Source organism: Pseudoliparis swirei, chromosome 24 (assembly GCF_029220125.1).
Source record: "Pseudoliparis swirei isolate HS2019 ecotype Mariana Trench chromosome 24, NWPU_hadal_v1, whole genome shotgun sequence".
NCBI classification, from domain to species: Eukaryota; Metazoa; Chordata; class Actinopteri; order Perciformes; family Liparidae; genus Pseudoliparis; species Pseudoliparis swirei.
In genome coordinates, this window is record NC_079411.1 from 4,583,804 (window position 1) to 4,605,908 (window position 22,105).

The window sequence follows — 22,105 nt, forward strand, 5'->3', positions numbered from 1 at the left end:
CGCAGGAAAGAGCTCAAAGTGTGGCTCGATGCGCACAAAAACCCACAATAAATAGAAAAAAGATGAGCACAAAGCGACAGGATAATGTGATTTTAGGAGTTACTGAAAGGAGGACTCTGACACGCTGGCAACAACTCCTCTGGCAGCGAAATATGATATTTATCCAGTCCACTTCATGCTGTGGATGCACGCAGCCTCTCAGGTATTTTGACAGTAGAGGAGAACAAGACAGAGCAAATGGGAATCTTTTACAGTACATGCTTTTTGGGAGCTTTAAATACAGTCCCCGTGCAAACACGGGCACGCTTTGCCAAAAGTGTTTATTAATACCCAATATCAAATATTTAGAGTGATCATTTGATGAATAAGAGAGGACTTTCTCTCTACATGGGACACATGTATAAACTAGTCTCTGTCACCTTTATCCTTGGACATCTGATATTAAATTGGACATCTGAGAGATCCAACAGAGATTAGGAGATTATATAGGAGAGAGGGCCATCTTCTTACCTTACAGGAGTCGACAGTAAGCAGCAGCCAAAAGGCTTCAGGGGGACCCATCCCCATCTTCTCCCTCCTTCGGTCTCTCAAGTCTTGACCCGGGTTTCGGCTCACCGCAGGCTCACAAACAGCAAAGCACACGCCGCGTCTGCTTCAGGTACCTCGGGGGAAATTGGACACCTCGGGGTCATGGACCGCTGCGGTGGCTGCACTGGAGTGACTGGATCCCCCCCCCCGGCTGGGGATGGAGAACACAGTCCTGCTGTTGGCTGCATGCTGAGCAGAGCCACACAGACTCGCAGCTGGAGAGCACAACTGTCTGAGGGAAGGTGAAAGAGGGGGTTGTGGGTAAGGAGGAGTTGGAGGAGAGGATCGTGGGGATGCACAGTGTGTGTGTGTGTGTGTGTGTTTGTGTGTGGGAGCACTTGCGAGTGGCATTGCATGCGGGATTGTTGGTTTGGGCCTCGTGAAGAGTGTATAAATAATACAAGTTGTGTTTGGAGTCCAGTTGTGAGGATTTGCTGCTCTCCTCGTCTCCGTGGTATTAATGCATCATATTTGGGATCTGGCTATTTTAAGACACGGACTCTGAGCGTCAGTGAATTGTAGCCCAACGTTGAGCTGATTGAGACACGAATTGTCAGGTTGGCTGATAATGTGAACATTTGTTCCAGAGGTATTATTCTTTTCATAGTAGTGCTGATGCAATGCCTTCATTTATTTATGAGTGCCAACTTTAAATGTATTTATTCATTTCCTTTGGGGATTTTTAAGATGTGTTTTTTTAATCCAAAATCCCAATTTAGTTTCTGTTTCACTTAATATGCCAAAAGCTCAATGTTTTCTGAACACAGGCAGCCATGCACAAACTGTGCCTGAATAATACAAAGATAACCTTACAACTAGCAACAGTATGGATTAGCAAATCAGGAACTCTCGGATCAAAGAATACAACATATTTTAAAGTATGAATCCACTTTTAATTTTTTAAGCATAATTGGGAGTTATAGTACAGAACAAAAATTAGGGTATTAACAATATCCTGCATTAATTTACCATGTCATTAAATAAAAAAGCAGGATGAAATGATGAATATCAGAGTAATTACTTTCCCCTTTGCAGTGGTTATACTGCATATACGAGCATTTTGCTCACGTTAACGTTAGCTAGCTAGTTTACATGCTCATCTTTAGCATGTAGCATTAGCATATTAACATGAACGTTTGACCCTGTTGCTGTCAGATAATCGTCAACATTATTACTTTAACCTCTGAGCACCATGAATCGTTTTCCTTTTACAAAAGTAGTCGACATTTTTAAACTCTTGACAAAAACGCTGACAACATCGCTGTCATTAGCCGCAACCGCTAACGCGAGCATCGCTGGTTTAAAACAAATAAAGCTTCTTACTTTTCCCTTTTTTTCCCATTTCTGAAATCAATCTTCAGTAAGCCCGAACCGAAAAGGAATAAAACATTAAACAGAGTTGGACCTTTCTATTTTTTAAACCTCAAAAGGCATCAAATATGCACATTCTTATGTTCGCGCTCACCGCGATGTTAATTAACGCTAATTACGACGTCAGGCCGTCGATATTTAATTGCAAGAAACAACAATTAACAGGCTAAACGCCGCCGTGTCATGAGCGCGTCTCATTAAAGTTTCAGCGTTGCTGTTGCCGATGTTTGACGTGCCGCATAATGCCAGAAACAGAACAACAGCGCAGATGAAAATCACATTTTGAAAAAGGCGAATGAGGGAAGACGCGGGGGCCGCGGGAGAGAATAACATATCCTCGAGCTGTAGCGCGCGATGAATACAAAATACAAGCCCTCCTTCACTTGAGAGGGCAAATTAATGAAAAACAACTGGACCGGAGCCAGCTCCCTGACAGACATTTAGGAAACCGTTGACTCAAATTTGATGTTTGAATAGCAAGTACGAGAGGCCTGTGTGCAGCTGAAGAAAGTTGTTCAAGCATTTATTTCAAATTAAAGTCTCTGTGTTGTGCACAGACAGAAAGCCCCTTTGAGTTGGTTCTCATGCCTCGCCGGGCTTTTAACTAACTCAACTGGACCACGCATTTATACCATCCTCCACCGAATTACAGTGGAGAGTATAATTTACGCTTTTAGTGATCAATGCGTGGAATTGATTGGCCTTTTATATTTTTGTACCTTTCAGGATGGCAACGCCATTTAGTGCATTGTCATATCTCCTATTCAGGCGGCCTCTTTTAATCCATATGCTTATAATCTGGTCATCAAGTATCCCATAATCGTCTTTAACATGGAGGAATCGGAGACACGAGATCACATGATAATTCTACAACCACATTGGCTCTGTGAGGAGCTCGGTCTTTATATTTCATCCTGATTCTCCACCAAACTTCCTGAAAATCCACTAAATAGTTGCCGAGATATTCAATTTTAAAAAAGCACAAACACCAGGCCGCTTGTGGTCAGTGGAATTAAATCCTCTCTGCTTCACGTGTCCTGAGGTTAGTTGGAGTCCATGCAATACTCGTTGAGATGTTTGACTAGAACAAAACAAAATGTGTGAAATCAATATCAGTGTGTTGGTGTTTTAACCTTTTGAGCTCCACCCGATTTGAGGTTTCTGCTCGAAATACCCAAACTAAGGGTGTAGCTCTGCACCCACACGAGCTATTTGAATAATGTTGGTGTTATAATAAAGGCAACACATGTGAGTTTTTGTTCAGATGTGTAAATATTAGAATATATGTTACTGGTTAAGAGTAAATAAAGATGAAACTTCTCTGAAACTAGAAGTTTCAGGTTCGAAAAAGCACTTTCAGGATGAATATCTCTTGTATGGATGCACAGCAAAAGCCTCAAATCACCCCGATAATAATACAACTTGTGAACCGTCTCCCTGCAAAGTATGACAATAGTTAGAGACTTTTTAGTGAAGAGAATTTAGACGAGGTCTCTGAAACTTTCTCTATAACTGGATCCTGTACACTTCACTTGTTTTTATGTTGATGTTCTGTTTTAATGTTGTTTCTATCTTTCATACTTTTATCCTGTATGATTTTATTGTAAGGTGACCTTGGGTGACTTGAAAGGCGCCTCCAAATAGAATGTATTATTATTAAATGTGCATTTCGGCACATTTAAGCACCATCTGTGCCACTTGACTTTTCTCATGTACCAAACCATATATTAAGTTTCAGGTTTGCCTAGAGAAAAAAGCACTTTCAGGATGAATGTGTCAACAACAACAACAAAACAACGAAGCGGTGGAGCAGCAACTCCCGGCCTTTTCTTTTGGGGGACTAAAATGTGTTTTTCCGCCCCTCCGTCCACAGCGGCACATTCCACCGTCTGATTCTCCAACCCGGCGGCGTGCCGATCGCCATCTACTAACCATCTATAAGTGGCTCATACAACTCCACTTCCAAAGCATCCCTTTGATTGGCCTGTGTTGGCACCGTGTGCCCTGTACCCGTGGAAAGAGAAGTACGGTGGGAACAGGAAGAAAGGCGGACGGAGGTGCAGAGCTGACTGAAGGACTTCCTGGCTGGAGAGCGGCAGACGGTTCCTCTGCTCCTCAAAGATCTGCTCTGCTGGCTTCGCTTCAGACGCATTCAATGCAACTAAATGTCATCATATTAAGTTAAATGTACATGATGCACTTTTTATTAAAAGATGTTTCTCAGTCACTTCCCCACACAACTATACACAGAAAGACGTCGAGTTCATCGTGTGCCACAGTTTGGTTTTGTTGAAAACAATATAAAAACAAGGCTTCACACTTTATATAAAACAAAAAAAACAAAAAATGCACTGCCCCAGTTCCCCTTTACAAAAGAAATGTACTCCGCGAGGACCACATGATAGCACCGTGATGAATGACACTCAAATACACATCGCATAATAGATCCTCGTAACGACAAAATGACGACAACAAACAAAAAGAAAGAAACAAACAACACAGCAAATTGAGGTTTTGATGAAATCACAGAACAACGTGTTGGGTGCTGAAATAAGGCGTGTTTGCATGTATGAAGATGACTCACTGATCAAAGTGTGGGTGGACTTGTATATTGATCGGACCTGAATGCAGCGATCAATACAGTTATGACCAGAGAGGGATGAAACAATGGGAGCACCGCTCACTCCTCCGAAGAGGGAGAGGAAGAAAATACAAATTGTGTGTGAGTGAGGATGAGGTTGGCAGTCGACGCATTCATGCACTGCTCTCGAGTTGTGAGGGTGCATGAGAGGAGGTGGATTAAGGAGAGGGAATGAAAGTCTGTGTCAGAGTGACTGTTGAAGGAACACTGCTGTAGGTAAATCAACTTATAAATATGTGGCACCAGGTCCGTCTTGTGGGCGTGTCGTTTTCTCCCTGCATGTAGAAAGTGTCCATGGCTCTATTAGATTAATCCTGCTGTAATCCCCCCCCCCCCCCCCCCACTGCCTTGCTCAACCGTTGTAGCAGACCGGACCGACTTGGAAACCAAACTTCTGGTTCCCCTTCCCGAAATCAGGCACGGCCACGTCGACGATGGGGAGCGTGTTGGACAGCGGAGCGTCGAACTCCAACACCGTCCTCTCTTGCCCCGAGCGCGTCTGCGGGGACGAGCGACACGGGCCGAACGATCACAAACGATCACACACACATATATATACTACATGACGGAAATGTACGCGCTCGCGCTCACCTGACAGCCGTCGTACAGCGCGCTGATGTAGGGCGTGTTCTCGTGCGTCAGCTCCTCGCCGTCGGCGCCCTTGAAGCGCAGCGCGTGCTGGTGGCTGTGGGCGGCGGCGTGCAGCCAGCCGGCCGAGTTGAGGCAGTGGTAGGTGAAGGTCTGGTGGGCCGTGGCGCTCAGCAGCTGCAGGAAGGTCAACTGGACCACGTGGACGGGAATGTCGTCCGTCCCGGAGTAAGTAATCTAGGAGGAGAGCACCAGAATCACACGTGTGTAAAGTACACAGACAGAGAGCCGTGTACATTCAATACTGTCATTAAAGAGGAGTGTAAAACAGCATTACCACTAAATGACACGAAACGGGCGACATTTTAGTTGACGTCAAATTTTTGACATTTTCCCAACATCATTGTTTACCAATAAAGCATCGCAATTTAGCCTTTAAAAAAAAAATCTTTATTCATCCATAATGTTTTTACTAGTTTTAGTAAAAGACAAATATGTCAACCTGCTGGTGGCGCTAGAGGGGAGGTCAGTGACTCCGCAAAGCTGGCTTCTGAAAATCAGGAACGTCTGTAGAAAATGTTTAATCTGGACTAAAAAGCTTGTTTGGATGAAGATGGATGTGTATAAAATATATATATATTTGTATTTAACGAGGAGCATCATTAAGGACAAATTCTTGTTAAGTTGGCGGCCTGGAAATATCTAAAAGACTCACATTTTTAAAGGGGGCAGTCGAATAAAAATCAACCTCGATGAAGACCCGTTTGGTCTAATAAAGTTAAAGCAGCTATAAATACCATCTGCTTTTCCCTCTCCTCAATAAAAAAGGTCTTTGAAGTTGCGACATCTCTTTTATAACCCTTCTACGTTGATTGATCCGGCTCAACGCCAATAAGCAGTTAATATCTTCTCCCAACTACGATGAACATTGTGAATCATCGGCGTGAGCTAGTTTTGAGTTAACCTTTGGTGCTTTGTTTCAGTTTTTCAGAGAAGTAGTTGTTTTTAACTTAAAATATCTATAGTTTGTGGGAGTACCTTACACGGTGGTGGGCGGGTACGTCACTCCTTTAAGGGGAGGAGCTTGAAAAACAAGCCTCCGCTAATTTTCTCATGCAGTTTTTCCCCCCTGTTACATCCTTGCTGGCTGTAGTGATACATGATTTAATAATAAATAAAACTGAGCCGTGTTGTAGATCACTTTCAATAATGCAAATGTCGTGAATGCTGCTTTGAGTACCCACTTAGTCAAATGAAGTGCCGCGAATCAGCGTTCCACCAAAGCCGTGATTAAACCGTTTCACATCTGAAATGCTTCGACGTGAAGTCTTGTATGAAAACACACGCACAGACCATCGCACCGTACCCGTTTTCCTTTCCTGAATTGACTGTACCAGCTGTCGGGCTTCTCCCCTTTCCAAGCTGCCAACTTCACCTGGTGGCAAACAAACAGAGGATCCCTGAATCAACACCCAGGTGAGGACGACTGAATAGTTTAATCTCTTCCACTCAGGCTCCTGTTGGCTTGGAACAGGAGTGTGTGCATGTGTGCGTGTGGGCGTGTGTGTATGTGTGTGTGTGTGTGTGTGTGTGTGTGTGTGTGTGTGTGTGTGTGTGTGTGTGTGTGGGCGTGTGTGTGTGTGTGCACGTGTGCATGTGTGCGTGTGTGTGTGGGGGCGTGTGTGTGGGCGTGTGTGTGTGTGCGTGTGTGCATGTGTGTGTGGGCATATGTGTGGGCGTGTGTGTGTGTGTGGGCATGTGTGGGCATGTGTGTGTGTGTGTGTGTGGGCGTATCTGTGTGTGTGTGTGGTATGTGTGTGTGTGTGTGTGTGTGTGTGTGTGTGTGTGTGTGTGTGTGGGCGTATGTGTGTGTGTGTGTGTGGGCGTATGTGTGTGTGTGTGTGTGTGTGTGGGCGTATGTGTGTGTGTGTGTGTGTGGGGGCGTGAACTAACCGACTGGAACTTCTTGCCAGGCTGCAGACACGTCTCTCCCTGTGCAGTGAAGTTACAAAACACCTTGAAGGAGTCTCTATGGCAACCCTGGTTGGGATCTATCCAGTACTCACCTGGAGAGAGAGAGAGAGAGAGAGAGAGGAGAGTCGAGGTGGAGGAGGAGGAGGGGGGGGGGGGTCAACAAAACTCAAGACTAATAACTGTCAACCCCGAACAGAACCAGACAGATGGTATCAGAGAGATAAGCTGGTAGCTGTGACTCCGATGGGGACCGGTACCGTTGGGGAGCTCCGGGTGGAGCAGCCACAGCTCCTTGCAGGTGCGCGGGGCTGTGGAACGTCCCTTGCGGGTTCCGCAGACCATCCACCTCTACTTTCATCGAGGAGAGAGACGCAAACACCTCCTCCATGCCTTGGCCCTCCTTCTCCTTCTCCTCCTTCGTCAGACCGCCCTGCTGCGCCTGATCCCGCTGCATCCAGTCCTCGCGGCCTCGGCCCATCGCCTCCTCCTTCTCCTCCTGGAGGGCGGCGCCGTCCACCGAGGTGTGGGTTCTCCTCCTCCGTCTGTGGTCTGGCAGAGGGGACATGCCGGCAGCTGGCTTTCCCTGAGGAGAGGAGGGGAGGGGAGGAGAGAGGAGAGGGAAGAGAGGAGAGGAGAAGACATGACAGGAGAGGAGAGGGAGGAGAGGAGAGGAGAGAAGAGGGGAGGGGAGAGGAGATGAGAGGGAAGAGAGGAGAGGAGAGGACATGACAGGAGAGGAGAGGGAGGAGAGGAGAGAAGAGGGGAGGGGAGAGGAAAGGAGAGGAGAGAAAAGAGAGGAGAAGTGAGGGGAGAGGAGAGGAGATGAGAGAGGAGAGGGAAGAGAAGAGGAGAGGAGAGAGAGGAGAAGTGAGGGGAGAGGGAAGAGAGGAGGAGAGGAGAGAAGAAGTGAGGGGAGAGGAGATGAGGGAAGAGAGGAGAGGACAGGACATGACAGGAGAGGAGAGGGAGGAGAGGAGAGGAAAGGAGATGAGAGGGAAGAGAGGAAAGGACAGGACATGACAGGAGAGGGAGGAGAGGAGAGGAGAGAAGACAAGAGAAGAGGGGAGGGGAGAGGAAAGGAGAGGAGAGAGAGGAGAAGTGAGGGGAGAGAAGAGAGAGGAGAAGTGAGGGGAGAGGAGAGGAGATGAGAGAGGAGAGGGAAGAGAAGAGGAGAGAAGAGAGAGGAGAAGTGAGGGGAGAGGAGAGGAGAGAGGAGAGGGAAGAGAGGAGGAGAGGAGAGAAGAAGTGAAGGGAGAGGAGATGAGAGGGAGGAGAGGAGAGAAGAGGGGAGGGGAGAAGACAAGAGAAGAGGGGAGGGGAGGGGAGAGGAAAGGAGAGGAGAGAAGAGAGAGGAGAAGTGAGGGGAGAGGAGAGGAGACGAGAAAAGAGAGGAGAAGTGAGGGGAGAGGAGAGAAGAGCGGAGAGGAGAGAGGAGAGAAGAGGGGAGAAAGGAGAAAGGAGAGAGGAGAGAGGAGAGGAGGCGCATAGGGTTGGTGACCGGTTGAGGACGCAGCACAAGACAAACGTGTGCTTTTATTGGTTGTTTCTAAGTTCTGAGAGTTTCTGGTTGGTTGAATGTGAGCCAGCAGGACTCACTGGTAGACCCGGAGGCCCCGCAGGCCCGATGTCTCCTCTGGGACCGATCGGACCCTAAACACAGAGCAAAGGGATTCCTTCAATGACAGAACTGACCAATCAAATCAAAGAAAGCAGAGAGCATCACGGTACCTGGTTCCCTTTAGAGCCCTTTGTGCCGCCGGCGCCCTGCGAGAGGAAGCAAAGAGTTAAAGACGCTCAGAGGGAAGAACAACGTCCCGGGAAATCTACTTCTGCATGTCGAGAGTATTTAGAGTACTCACAGAGAGACCACTGAGGCCGGGGGGGCCGCTGGGCCCGGCGGAGCCGCCTAGACCCTGAAATTAAACACGACAGAACCCAAACAGTCAGATCACCAGAACACGTGGAAATGTAGAGGCAGGGTTCACACACATGTTGACCTCTGGATTTCCAGGACTATAAACCAAATTTCCATGACCAAACATTTCGTGAAATCTCGTTATCCCTGAGCTACTGTTGCCATGGCCACCACAGCTTTCAGTTGAGGTGCGTTCTGAGAGCGTATGCCGGCTTATATTCTGATTATAACACATTTCCGTTACTTTTCCAACATTTTCGGGATTTAATTGTTTTCACGGACTTTTCCAGGCCTTGAAAATAACCATTTAAATATTCCATGACTTTTCCAGGTTTCTATGGACCCTGTGTATGATATTGCCGGCGTTGTCCCTTAACGATGGGCGTGTCGCTGCTGCCTGCGTCTACTGTTTGTGTACATGTGCATCACCCCGTCTCCTTTGGGGCCCAGCAGGCCCTGGGTCCCCGGCAGTCCTCGGTCGCCCTTCTCTCCGACGTCCCCCGGTGGCCCGATCAGACCGATGAGACCGCCGTGACCCTGCACAGGCGACACCAATAGGCTCAAGGTCAAAGTCAGGGTGAAGGTCAGAGCCAATGTGTGTGTGTGTGTTGTTGAGGATGCGCGCACCTTGTCTCCCTTCTTGCCGTGGTCACCCTTAAATCCCGGTAATCCCGATGGACCCTGAAGGGACAAAGTTATGATGGGATTAAAACGCTGGAGAGTTGAACATTTGGGACAGAGAAGCATTTAACTTTCTTCTCTTTTTTGGATTTAAAACTATATTCTCCCTGCGTCATGAGAGTGAGTCCTCGTACCATGGGGCCTGGGGGTCCCGTCTGACCGGGCGGTCCATTTAGACCCTGCTCCCCCTGAGAGACACACACACACACACACACACACACAAGTCTTGTAACCTCCATCTTTTCCCCCCCGCTCCGCTTCAACTGCGTCGCTCTTCCTGACTTACGCCCAGGCCGGGGATCCCTCTTAACCCTTGAGGGCCTGACTTGCCGGCATGTCCCTGGGCGCCTACGGGCCCCGTCTTCCCGATGGGCCCCTCCACACCGGGAGCACCCTGGAATAAAACACAAAGAACAGGGTGACCTTGGTGGAGTTGCGAGCGTACAGGTCGTTCTTCCTCAGAGAGTTTCCTCACCTTCGCTCCTTTCAGGCCGTCCTTTCCTCCTTTCCCTGTTTTTCCCAAGTGGCCCTGAGGAGGAACATTTTTAAAAAAAATGTAAACTAATATTATGCACACACATTACATGCATTCCTGTTTACATTTCAACATATATTTTCAAATTAACTCACTCTATTTTATGTTTAAAGTCAAATATTGTTCACCTTTTTTCCCCCAGTAAATTCCCCAGTGTATTGTTAAAGTATATTGACTCTTTCAGAGTTATTACAACAAGAGCAAATACAACCAATTAAGCCCTCAGTGTTGGTGTAAATATTTAGAGTTAGACATGTTTGAGTAGAATATCCAGTGTTGAAGTGAATTTACTCTCTTAGAGTTATTACAACTAGAGCAAGCGTAAAAAAAACAGTGTTGATGACAACATTCACTGTTACTCTGGGAAGCTCCGCCCCCTCCTTCTCCTTTCAAACTGAGTTTCATCACACAACATTTTAATTCTGGAAAGACTCTGGTAAGTTTCTCTAAATCTAAATTGTATATCAAATGTTGATATTTTAACATTTTAGATTAAGTGTTAAATTAACACTCCCAGTGTGACCGTGTATACATGTTTAATCAGCCTTGTTGGAGACGCTGTGATTGTTGTGCGTATGACAAAGAACGTGAAACACACTGCGAATACACTAATAAAAAATACCCTCAACCTCGTCCTCACAACAACACAAAAACACACAAACCCTTCGCCCGGGGGGTCCGGATGGTCCGGCTTCTCCTGCTGCTCCCATTGGCCCCTGAGAAACAGGAAGGAACTCATTGAGTTGCATGACGACCGCATCGTTCTAGTTCGTGGTGTGAAGAGCGTGGTGGATGTGGAGGTGTGTGACGTAGAAGGGAGGAGCTCACCAATGTCCCGGGGTCTCCTGCGTCTCCTTTCGACCCGGGCAGACCGTCCACCCCCTGATGAGGTCACACAGAGAGTGGGCAGACCATAGATACACAGCAGATCATATATTTGAAGATGTCTTTAAGCTGTTAATTATGAGACATATTAAGGAGGAGAAATAAAACCCAGGCCCGTTGATCATTTGTTAAGTTTCTCCACAAAGGAAAAGTTCAAGAGATCCAATTAAAAGTGAAATACTTCCATGAGGATACTGAGGAATCCGTCTGTTGTCGTTGCCATGGCTTTTCCATAAATCTTTTCAAAATAAAATAGTTCTCTATAAAGATGTACACACTAGCTTCAGACAACCAAAACAAATACACGCACTGTTTTAGTGTAAATCGTTCAGTGTATTGATCTTTCATTTCCCCTTAAACATGTCGTGGGTTTTGTTCCGGGAGCGTTTTTCTATCACAGAAAAGTGTTCCTTCAGAAAGACAGAGACAGAATGTTTCAGAGGAACATGTTGTGTTTTATTAATCCCAGAAAGACCGTTTCGGTCATGTCTGGCAATTTCTCAGGATGTTTCCATAACGATAGAGATCATTTGGAGAAGGAGAGAGAGAGAGAGAGAGAGAGAGAGAGAGAGAGACTCACGTTGGGCCCGGCCTCTCCCTGCTGCCCGAGGTCCCCGGTGACACCTGGAGGACCCTGAGTGGAGGAGAGCCGGGTTAGCTTCAAGTCGAAGAACATGAACGTGTTTCTGTCGTATCAACATTTATACAGCCTGAGAGTTCATGGAGCTGGAGAGCAGAGACTCTACCACCAGGAGTTCAATCAGGATGGAGGAACAACATATAGTAACTGTATGTAGTCACAGCATGTAGTAACAATATATATATAGTCACAGTATATAACAGTATATATATATAGTAACAGTATATATATATACTGTTACTATATATATATAGTAACAGTATATATATATATAGTAACAGTATATACAGGACTGTCTCAGAAAATTAGAATATTGTGATGAAGTTCTTTATTTTCTGTAATGCAATTCAAAAAACAAAAATGTCATGCATTCTGGATTCATTACAAATCAACTGAAATATTGCAAGCCTTTTATTCTTTTAATATTGCTGATTATGGTTTACAGCTTAAGAAAACTCAAATATCCTATCTCTAAATATTAGAATATCATGAAAAAGTATACTAGTAGGGTATTAAACAAATCACTTGAATTGTCTAATTAACTTGAAACACCTGCAAGGGTTTCCTGAGCCTTGACAAACACTCAGCTGTTATAAATCTTTTTTTTACTTGGTCTGAGGAAATATTAAAATGTTATGAGATAGGATTTTAGAGTTTTCTTAAGCTGTAAGCCATAATCAGCAATATTAAAAGAATAAAAGGCTTGCAATATTTCAGTTGATTTGTAATGAATCCAGAATGCATGACATTTTTGTTTTTTTAATTGCATTACAGAAAATAAAGAACTTTATCACAATATTCTAATTTTCTGAGACAGTCCTGTATATAGTGACAGTATATATATATACATAGTAAGAGTATATATATATATATATATATATATATATAGTAAGAGTATATACAGTATATATATATAGTAAGAGTATATATATATATAGTGACAGTATATATATATATATAGTAACAGTATATATATATATAGTGACAGTAAATATATATATAGTGACAGTATATATATATATAGTGACAGTATATATATATCTATATAGTAACAGTCTATATATATATAGTGATAGTATATATATATATATAGTGACAGTATATATATATAGTAACAGTATATATATATATAGAGTGAGAGTATATAGGATATATATATATAGTATGAGTATATATATATATGGTGACAGTATATATATATATATAGTAGGAGTATATATATATATATAGTGACAGTATATATATATATATATATAGTAACAGTATATATATATATATAGTGACAGTATATATATATATATATATATAGTAACAGTATATATATATATATATAGTGACAGTATATATATATATATATATATAGTAACAGTATATATATAGTAACAATATATATATATAGTAAGAGTATATATATATATATATAATGACAGTGTATAACAGTATATAGTGACAGTATATAGTGACAGTATATATATAGTAAGAGTATATATATATATATTAACAGTATATATATAGTAACAGTATATATACAGGACTGTCTCAGAAAATTAGAATATTGTGATAAAGTTCTTTATTTTCTGTAATGCAATTAAAAAAATATTAAATATTAAAAGAATAAAAGGCTTGCAATATTTCAGTTGCTTTGTAATGAATCCAGAATGCATGACATTTTTGTTTTTTTAATTGCATTACAGAAAATAAAGAACTTTATCACAATATTCTAATTTTCTGAGACAGTCCTGTATATATATATAGTAAGAGTATATATATATATAGTGACAGTATATATATATATACATAGTGCCAGTGTTGGGATGGTGGTTCTTACAGAGTTGCCTTTGGCCCCGTCCTCCCCCGTTTGTCCTCTGGCTCCTGGTGGACCGGCTGACCCTGAGAGGCCCGTGTCTCCCTTCTCCCCCTGGTCTCCTTGTGCCCCCTAAAGTGGCGAAGGAGCAGAGGTGAGCGATGAAGAGGATGAAGGAGTGTGGGAGCACGTTTGAAGGCGCCTTGGAACGAGCAAACAAACTCACCATTCTTCCGAGAGCGCCGGCTGCTCCCGGGTCGCCCGCCTCGCCGTCCTCCCCCTGAGCGATGGGGGGATGAACAACGCGTCATGACAACCAGGAAGTGACAACGCCGTCACGCCACACACACACAAGTTGGAACAGTCCAGGTCCGTACCTTCTCTCCAACAACACCGGGCTGTCCTCTCATCCCCAGGCGGCCAACCGGACCCTTGGCGGAGCAGAAGCAGTCGCCATGTTTATCCAGATGTCAAAGAGAACAACGACTCAACGAGGACGCGGAAACATCACGGCGAGACTCACCCGTCCCCCGATGGACCCTTGAGGACCAGAGGGCCCCTGCTGACCAGGCGGACCCTAAAACCAGGCGTGGACATCATCAGTTTTATTCATTTGAGTGCATGCGAGGGGAACATGTGAGGGGAATCGGGGGGCGGAGCTTACCATCAGGCCCCCGTGTCCACTCTCGCCCTTCTCCCCCGGCAGGCCGGGCATGCCCTGAGAAACACACACACACACGAGGGATGACATCATCACTCCGTCATGTTCTGGAGACGTCGCTTCAGTGGTCCACATCCTCAGGTCTCACCTGTAATCCGATTGGCCCTCTGGAGCCCTTGAAGCCGCGGAGTCCCTCGTCTCCTTTGGGGCCGTACATGCCCTGCTGGCCCCGGGGGCCCAGCTGCCCGTCCACACCCTGGTGCACAGAGGAGGGGGAGTGTCTTTATGACCTTTACACGTTTGATTTATTACACGAATGTGATGTAATTCCGGTTGAAACCGGTTGTTTTGGCGGGACAGTGAAGGGGCTACAGCACAGGTGTCAAACACAAGGGCCACGTCTTTTTATGTGGCCCCCCGACGGCTTGAAAGACATACGATCACCTTTTCTTCAAAAAAATGTAAGAAAAATATCCCGTGCTTTTATTTTGAAGGTTTCAAATTAAATGGATTTATGTTATAATACTAGAGACATTTTTTGATGTATAATATTTCTATACTCAAATAAACAATAATTAAATGACGAGAGTTATTTAACGATATGTTGGGGAGTTTATACGTTTATCTACTTGTTACAACCGGCCCTTTAAGAGGCGGCCATGATGCGGATGTGGGCCCACGGTGAACATGAGTTTGACACCCCTGGGCTACAGGAAGTACCGAGAGCTTATGGTTTATGAAAGATTATGATTGGATAGGACTGGCAGAAAGGAAAGATTGATACAAATAAAAGGAAAGAAAAAGTGTGATGTTTGGGCTTTTTGGTCACGCTAACGAGAGCAGCTTCAAGTCGCTGGTGAAACACGCAGTTACATTTGTTTTGGGGGGATACGCTTATGGATTTTATAACGACCGAGCTGCGAATATCTTTCAACAAAAGTATTCAGACCGGCAGAGATTTGCGTTTTCACATAAAGGTTCGTACACGAAAAGGGTCGCCACAAATTGTAGTTCATTTTAGTAAATTGTAGTTTTTAAACTCTGGTCTTCGTTCTGATTAAGTGGCCGAGACGTAATGTTTATGTTAATTATATTCATTCTTTTAAGGATGCTCAACGAGAAAGAGTCGAAGACCACATTTGTTGTTTTCTTCATATTTGAATCAAGAGGACTGGGAACAGAAAGCCAATATTTACTTTTATTCATATAATTCTATCTCATCCGAACAACTTGCGTTTTATTAATTTTCTCTATATCAGAGGTGGAAGCTCCACATGTCAAACTTTAAATAACTAAAGCTAATGTTAAGAAAGAAAACCTCTGGAGAAGCTGTAAGACGTGAATCCACTAATAATGAAATGTAAATATGATCACTGTGAAACCAAAATGAGAAAAAGGACAATTATGATCATTATAAATGAGAAAAAAAGGAAAATACGCATGTCATTATTATCCCTTTCACAATGAATCGGACCAGAGTCACGGCGACCAGACGCTGAGGGTGGGAAACGGCTCATCAGTTGGTTTTGTGAACGCATGAAATATGAAATATGGACTTCATAAACATCTCGGCGTGTTTGCGTGCGATGAACCGAAGACGAGGTCGGACTCACCGGGAGTCCTGGCTGCCCGATAACACCTTGAGTGCCGGTGGGGCCTTGTGGGCCCTGAGAGTGGAGAGAGAGAGAGAAACAATCAGACGAGGTCAGGTCGGCTGTGGTTACCGTGGCGACCGGGCCGCCTCGGCTCCAGACTCACCCCTTCCCCTTTGTCTCCTTTGCTGCCCTTCTGCCCGGACTCGCCTTGCTCGCCCTGTGGAGAGAGAGGACGCTGGATGATTCACCGCAGCACAAACACACTCCAACACACACACACACACTAACACACACTAACACACACACAAACACACACTCTCTCTGTCTCGCAGACAGCTCACCTTATCCCCGTCGTCTCCTGGAGGGCCTGTGGGGCCCGAAGCCCCGAGCAGCCCCACGGGACCCTGTTCTCCATCGTGACCCGCTGGTCCCACCGGACCCTTATCTCCCTGGAGACACACACACACACATTAAACTGGTGTTTATTCTGCATTAGAGCTGAATACACACATACAGACGCACACACACATTCAAACACACAAACACACACATACACACATACATACACACGCACACACACACACAGTCTAAACCAGGGGTGCTCACACTTTTTCAGCATGCGAGCTACTTATAATATGTTATATATATATATATTTATATTTATTTATTTATATACACACAAACCCTGAAAAAGCAGGGTTGTCATATTTTGTTTGACTGTAAAAAATAATTTACAGTGAAAAATTGGAGTAAACTCATGAGCAAGAACAGCTGATGTGGTGACGTCATCAAGTTAGCTGCTGTTCCAATCGCAGAAAGACCGTCCTCCCGTCCTCCCGTCCTTCGGAGTCTGGACTCCGAAGACCAGACTCCAAAAGAACACAAGTCTGTACTCAGTGTACTTTGAATTGAGAAACGGCTATTGTCACTGTAAATAACCCTTAAAAGGTGTATTGTTTCGTGTTGATTGCCTTCTTTTGTATCTGCTTTATTGGTTTTGATGTATGCCTTTTTATATTGTATTGTTTTAATGATTTTGTATATGTTTTAATCTATTTCCTCTTAGAGCTAAATCGGACTTTTATTTTGAAATGTTAAAAGGAAGCGCACCTTTATTTTATGTTAAAATTCAAACTTGACGGTACGGCTAAATGTTACGGACAGATGCGCATTTCATATAAAGTTGTAATAGTTTGAATGGTCCCGTATGAGGCTAATGCTCTTACGGTGGTGACAAGGAGGTATTTAAGAAAGATTGTTGGTTCAATTGTATTCACCGAAAGAAAGAGAATAAAGAAGTTCACCAGCAGTAAGTCTCACGCCGATTCAAATACGGGGATCCGTTACAGTCACCATGGAAACATTGTCACGTGACATGTAGGCCTACTCTGGTTCTGTGCTGTGACGTCGCTAGTGTGTAGTGACGTCACGGAGCAGCGAACCAGAGTCTGTAACTAGCAGTGACTTCCAGCAGAAGTTACGTCTGTGAATCTCACAGAAACCCCCCTCCACCCAGGGAAGTGGCTGAATTGGAGAAGGGGGTGGGCGGGCTCTGCTGTGAGATCACAAAACGGGTGGGTGGGAAGGTGATTCTCAGAAATGAGAATTGCCAAGGACTATATATAAAAGAGAAACAAAAAGGGAATTCATTTCCTACATAAAGAAATTAAAAAAGTGTTCTTGAACACTTTTTGGGGGTGCAAGTGACTTTTTTTGGGTTGCCCCGTCCCGATGCGCGCAGACACGCCGGCATCGGAGCTCTGCGGCGCGCGAGACGGCGAGCCGAGAAGTGTTAACGCGACACATAGAGACAGAAATGACATGCTGTTGTTTGGATACGATCAATAACAGACGTTTAATAAAAGAACAAAGACGTGCTCTTTAAGAAAAGGGACCTTACATTACTTCTGCTGTAATCTGTATATCTATAGAGAAAATTACAGGGGGGCGGGACAATTTTTTTTTATGTCATGCGATCTACCAATACTACGCAGCGATCGACTGGTAGATCGCGATCGACGTATTGAGCAGCCCTGGTCTAAACCATGTGATACAGTGAGTACTAAACACAGTGAGGTAGAGAAAGGAGACGTCATTACCGGCTCGCCCTTCTCTCCCATTGATCCGGGTCCTCCGACGGCTCCGGCCCGACCCGGCTGCCCGATGGCCCCCGCCGACCCGGGAGGGCCCCTCTCCCCCGTCGACCCCTACACACGGGACACGCAGCTCCCTCAACGTCTCGGCGGTTTAAAGCACCGAGGCAGCGTCATGAAGCGGCTGCAGTCGTCACCGTGTTTTATGAAACATCAGAAAGGAGGCGGCCGGTAACTCACGACGGTCCCCTGGGATCCAGTCGGCCCGGATCCTCCTTTCAGACCCGGAGGTCCCTGGGGAGATCACACGTCATGTGAGCTCATAACAGTAACAAGGACTCGTCATATCGATGCGTTTGCTGTACGTGTCTCTGTGTGCGTTACCATGGTTCCAGGGGCTCCTCTGCGCCCCCTGAACCCCTTCAGTCCCTGGGGGCCACTCTTCCCGAGGGTCCCAGATAGACCTGGATCCCCCTGAGACACAACAACAAAACAAGCATTTTACAATCAAAACTTAAGCACTGAATCTGTGAGACGTCGACAATCAGAGTGTGTGTGTGTGTGTGTGTGTGTGTGTGTGTGGCGTCTCACCTTCCCGCCTTCCTTCCCAGCAGCCCCTGGTAAACCGTGCTCTCCAGGTACACCTGGTGACCCTGGGTGACCTCGATCGCCCATGGGACCGGATTCACCAGATTTGCCCTGAAACACACAAACACACACACACACACACACACACACACACACACACACACACACACACACACACACACACACACACACACACACACACACACACACACACACACACACACACACACACACACACACACACACACACACACACACACAGGTCGTCGGGTTAGTCGTAACATAGAGAGATGAAGTCCCTCATGTCCCCTATAGACACATATTCATTTTATTTTATATTTTACTTTGTATACTCCTATATCTTTCATCCCTGTTTTTTATATTTTATTTTTTATTCTTGTGTGTTTAGTTTATTGGTGCTGCTACTGTGACGACAAATTTCCCCTTGGGGATTAATAAAGTATCTATCTATCTATCTATATAAGCCCGTTTAAATGGTGCCATATTTAAAAGATACATTTATAAGTCAATAAAGTCCTAGTTTCTCTTTTCTTTGTTGTCGTATCATTTAGCTTTTTAAGGGAAAATTCTACTTTCTTAACGTGCAATATTATCTTTTCACTCGACAAACACCACGTGTGTGACTCACGGCATCGGCTCCTCATTCGTCTCTCGCCCTTTATCTATTGTACACAGTTTATAAAGAACACGTCTCCATAGACAGAAGTCACATAGTTGACCTCACCTGTGGCCCCACGACACCTGAGGGTCCCGGAGGCCCCGTCTTGCCTTGGAACCCCTGCAGTCACAAAGAAAGATGGGTGGAAAACATGATCAGGCGGAGGTGTGTGTGTGTGTGTGTGTGTGTGTGTGTGAACTTTGCCCTCACTCACCGGCTCTCCTCTTTGACCTGGGTGACCTGGAAGTCCGTCTTTCCCAGCTGGACCCTACACACACACACACACACACAGGAATGGGAGCTCAGGATGAGAAGCCCTTTATTCAGCGAGCTGTCGGAGGCCTCGCCGCCTGAGCCGTCACCTGGAGGTGATTCATACGGCTGCATATCTTTTTCTTAAGCACGATGAAATATTGACCGCTTTCAGCCGGCAGCGCAACAAGACACCGGCTGCCATCCGAGCCGCGGCGTTGACGACAAATGTAAAACATCCGATACCATCTCAGAGGTCACTCTCCGCTCCCCGAGGGTTGGAACTGTTGGTATTTTTTTGAAAGATTGTGCCGGCAGACGGACGAAGAGGGAGAAGTTACGCTGGTGCACTTAGTTTGTTGTTATCGTGTTCCCATCTTCAAAAAGCAATTCATTAAAAACTATCAAATGAGTTTGGTATAAAAGAGCAACAGCGATGGAAAAGGGGGAGTATGTTATATTTACAGGCGGGTGGAGAGGTGGAGTATCTCTAAAGATTATAACCAATACATCAACATTAAATGTGTGTGTGTGTGTGGGTGTGTGTGTGTGTGTCACAACTCACGCCCGATCCTTTAGGTCCCGGCTCTCCATTTCTTCCTTGCGGCCCTTGAGGCCCCTAAAAAGAACGTTTTAAAGACAGAAGCAGCCGTCACAACGGGTCGGTCAGCTGGTCAATCGGTTAATAACAACACATATTCTCCGTGTTTTTATTACCCTCTCTCCAGGAGATCCCTGGGGTCCGTCGTGTCCGGAGGAGCCCTGTGGAAGATGGAGGAAGAGGGGAGCAGAGCGTGAGAGAGGCGCGGCCGACGGGGCGCTGCTATTGGCCGAGAGGAGAGTCAGCTGACCTTCTCTCCTGATTTCCCGGTGGGCCCTTTCGCCCCTCTGCCGCCTCGAGCGCCCTGCGGGGGAGGAAACACGAGTGAGACCAGAAGAGTGACGCACAACGTATTATCACCTGATGAGTCAATATGGCTGTTGTTGTTGTTGTTGTTGACAAACTGTTGCCTCTCGACACAGCAGACACAGAGCAACACTAGCACAGATTTGGAGTCTCTCCCTTTAGCTCCGTGTTTGTTCTCCACCATCACCTGAGTAAAATACCTCTCGTCTCTTTAGCCGCTAAATCAATAATTAATAATATAATAGTAACACTACGTCTGTAAATGTCATGCGAGTGAACCAAAACAAAACAAAACAAAGAAAGACACGAAAGCAAACACATTGTTTGACCTCTAATCCACTGACATGATGCAATATCTCATGATACAGTGTTACTATAATATTATTAGTTATAACTGCTTTATTAAACCATTAACAGCGCTTGTATTTAAAGGTGTAGTGCAGAAGAGAGGCACTGTTTTTACTTATGTTCACACCTAATAATTACCTAATGTGTGTATCTACTACTGACCTGCATCAGATTCAGATTCAGCTTTATTGGACTGAGGCAGTGCAGAGAGAGAGTATAAACATAAAAAAAGTGCAATGCAGATATAAAGTACAGTGGATATGTATAATTTATATAAACAGTGTGTATAAACAGTAAACTGAAGGAGTCTACACATTTAAGATGCAGTAAAATGACCATTTCAATTAGACAATAACATACAGTGTCCCATGAGTCTTTAATGCCTCATGGAAGCAGGAGTTAAATACTCATAAACATGTTGACAAGCTGCTCAAATATGATTCTTAGTTTTGGTTTTGTTCATGCTGTGAACAAAAAAATTATCTTTCTTTTTTTAAAAATATTTTCTGTCACTGTTTTATGTTGTTTGTCTGAAACTGTGTGTAATGTGCTGTTGCTGTCTTGGCCAGGACACTCTGGTAAAGGAGATTTTTTTTTAATCTCAAAGGCATTTCCTGGTTAAATAAATTGAAAATCAAAAATTAAAAATGTTTTAACAAATACACTGGCCGGTGCTTTCAGTGCGCCGCCGCCCTCAAGACCAGAAAACCTTCGAGTTACAAACGGACAACTCATGGATGAGCGGATAATCTGGGAGAGGGGGCGGGACTTAACTCTCCGTTTCCATCCGACTCGCCTGGTTTTGCGTTCTGGATATTTTCTAAAGAGCTCAACTTGATTTTCTTTTGCAGAATTATTATGATCTCTCTTTCCGTGCAACGTATTGCCGACTGAACTCTGGAAGGCTTTGAGACATTTCATCACTCACGTTGGGACCGCGCTGGCCGCCGCCGCCTGATTGTCCTGCAGGACCCTGAGGAGCGCCAAACGAGACGGAACATTAACGGGACAACTCTGGATTTCCTGATACAATATCAACAACGGTGATTTTTTTAAACCTCGTCCTCACTTTCTTCCCTTTCTCTCCCGCAGCTCCGAGCGAGCCAGGGAATCCATTCGAGCCCTGAGGAGCAGGAGGAAGGAGAACACGTTCACTTTGAATACATGACATCGACAATATCTGTACATCATTAAGATTCACATCATGGATCATGGATTATTATTGTCATTTCATTGATCTCACCTTTGGTCCTAGTCTCCCTGGATACCCCGGCAGACCAGGAACTCCCAGTTTCCCCTGAGAAACATCCGGAGTGACTCGTCAAGTTTAAGAACTTCTAATCTAAATTAAAGTATATTT

General features: G+C 44.9%; 1 protein-coding gene across 1 annotated transcript in view; it reads right to left on the bottom strand.

Annotated features, from left to right (window-relative positions):
• Nucleotides 1-4,135: 4,135 nt before the first annotated feature.
• LOC130190098 (collagen alpha-1(XI) chain-like) overlaps nt 4,136-22,105 on the bottom strand; it is a 50,218-nt gene continuing 32,248 nt past the window's right edge. Inside the window, 38 exon segments of the mRNA XM_056409293.1 lie at nt 4,136-5,099; nt 5,192-5,425; nt 6,555-6,623; nt 7,142-7,254; nt 7,420-7,466; nt 7,468-7,745; nt 8,759-8,812; nt 8,891-8,926; nt 9,022-9,075; nt 9,507-9,614; nt 9,705-9,758; nt 9,893-9,946; nt 10,045-10,152; nt 10,234-10,287; nt 10,956-11,009; nt 11,122-11,175; nt 11,759-11,812; nt 13,647-13,754; nt 13,849-13,902; nt 14,000-14,053; nt 14,146-14,199; nt 14,287-14,340; nt 14,432-14,539; nt 15,897-15,950; nt 16,042-16,095; nt 16,220-16,327; nt 17,978-18,085; nt 18,212-18,265; nt 18,356-18,445; nt 18,563-18,670; nt 19,305-19,358; nt 19,453-19,506; nt 20,056-20,109; nt 20,208-20,252; nt 20,342-20,395; nt 21,674-21,718; nt 21,815-21,868; nt 21,989-22,042. Coding sequence (XP_056265268.1) covers nt 4,953-5,099; nt 5,192-5,425; nt 6,555-6,623; nt 7,142-7,254; nt 7,420-7,466; nt 7,468-7,745; nt 8,759-8,812; nt 8,891-8,926; nt 9,022-9,075; nt 9,507-9,614; nt 9,705-9,758; nt 9,893-9,946; nt 10,045-10,152; nt 10,234-10,287; nt 10,956-11,009; nt 11,122-11,175; nt 11,759-11,812; nt 13,647-13,754; nt 13,849-13,902; nt 14,000-14,053; nt 14,146-14,199; nt 14,287-14,340; nt 14,432-14,539; nt 15,897-15,950; nt 16,042-16,095; nt 16,220-16,327; nt 17,978-18,085; nt 18,212-18,265; nt 18,356-18,445; nt 18,563-18,670; nt 19,305-19,358; nt 19,453-19,506; nt 20,056-20,109; nt 20,208-20,252; nt 20,342-20,395; nt 21,674-21,718; nt 21,815-21,868; nt 21,989-22,042 — 2,994 coding nt within the window. The 3' untranslated portion in view covers nt 4,136-4,952.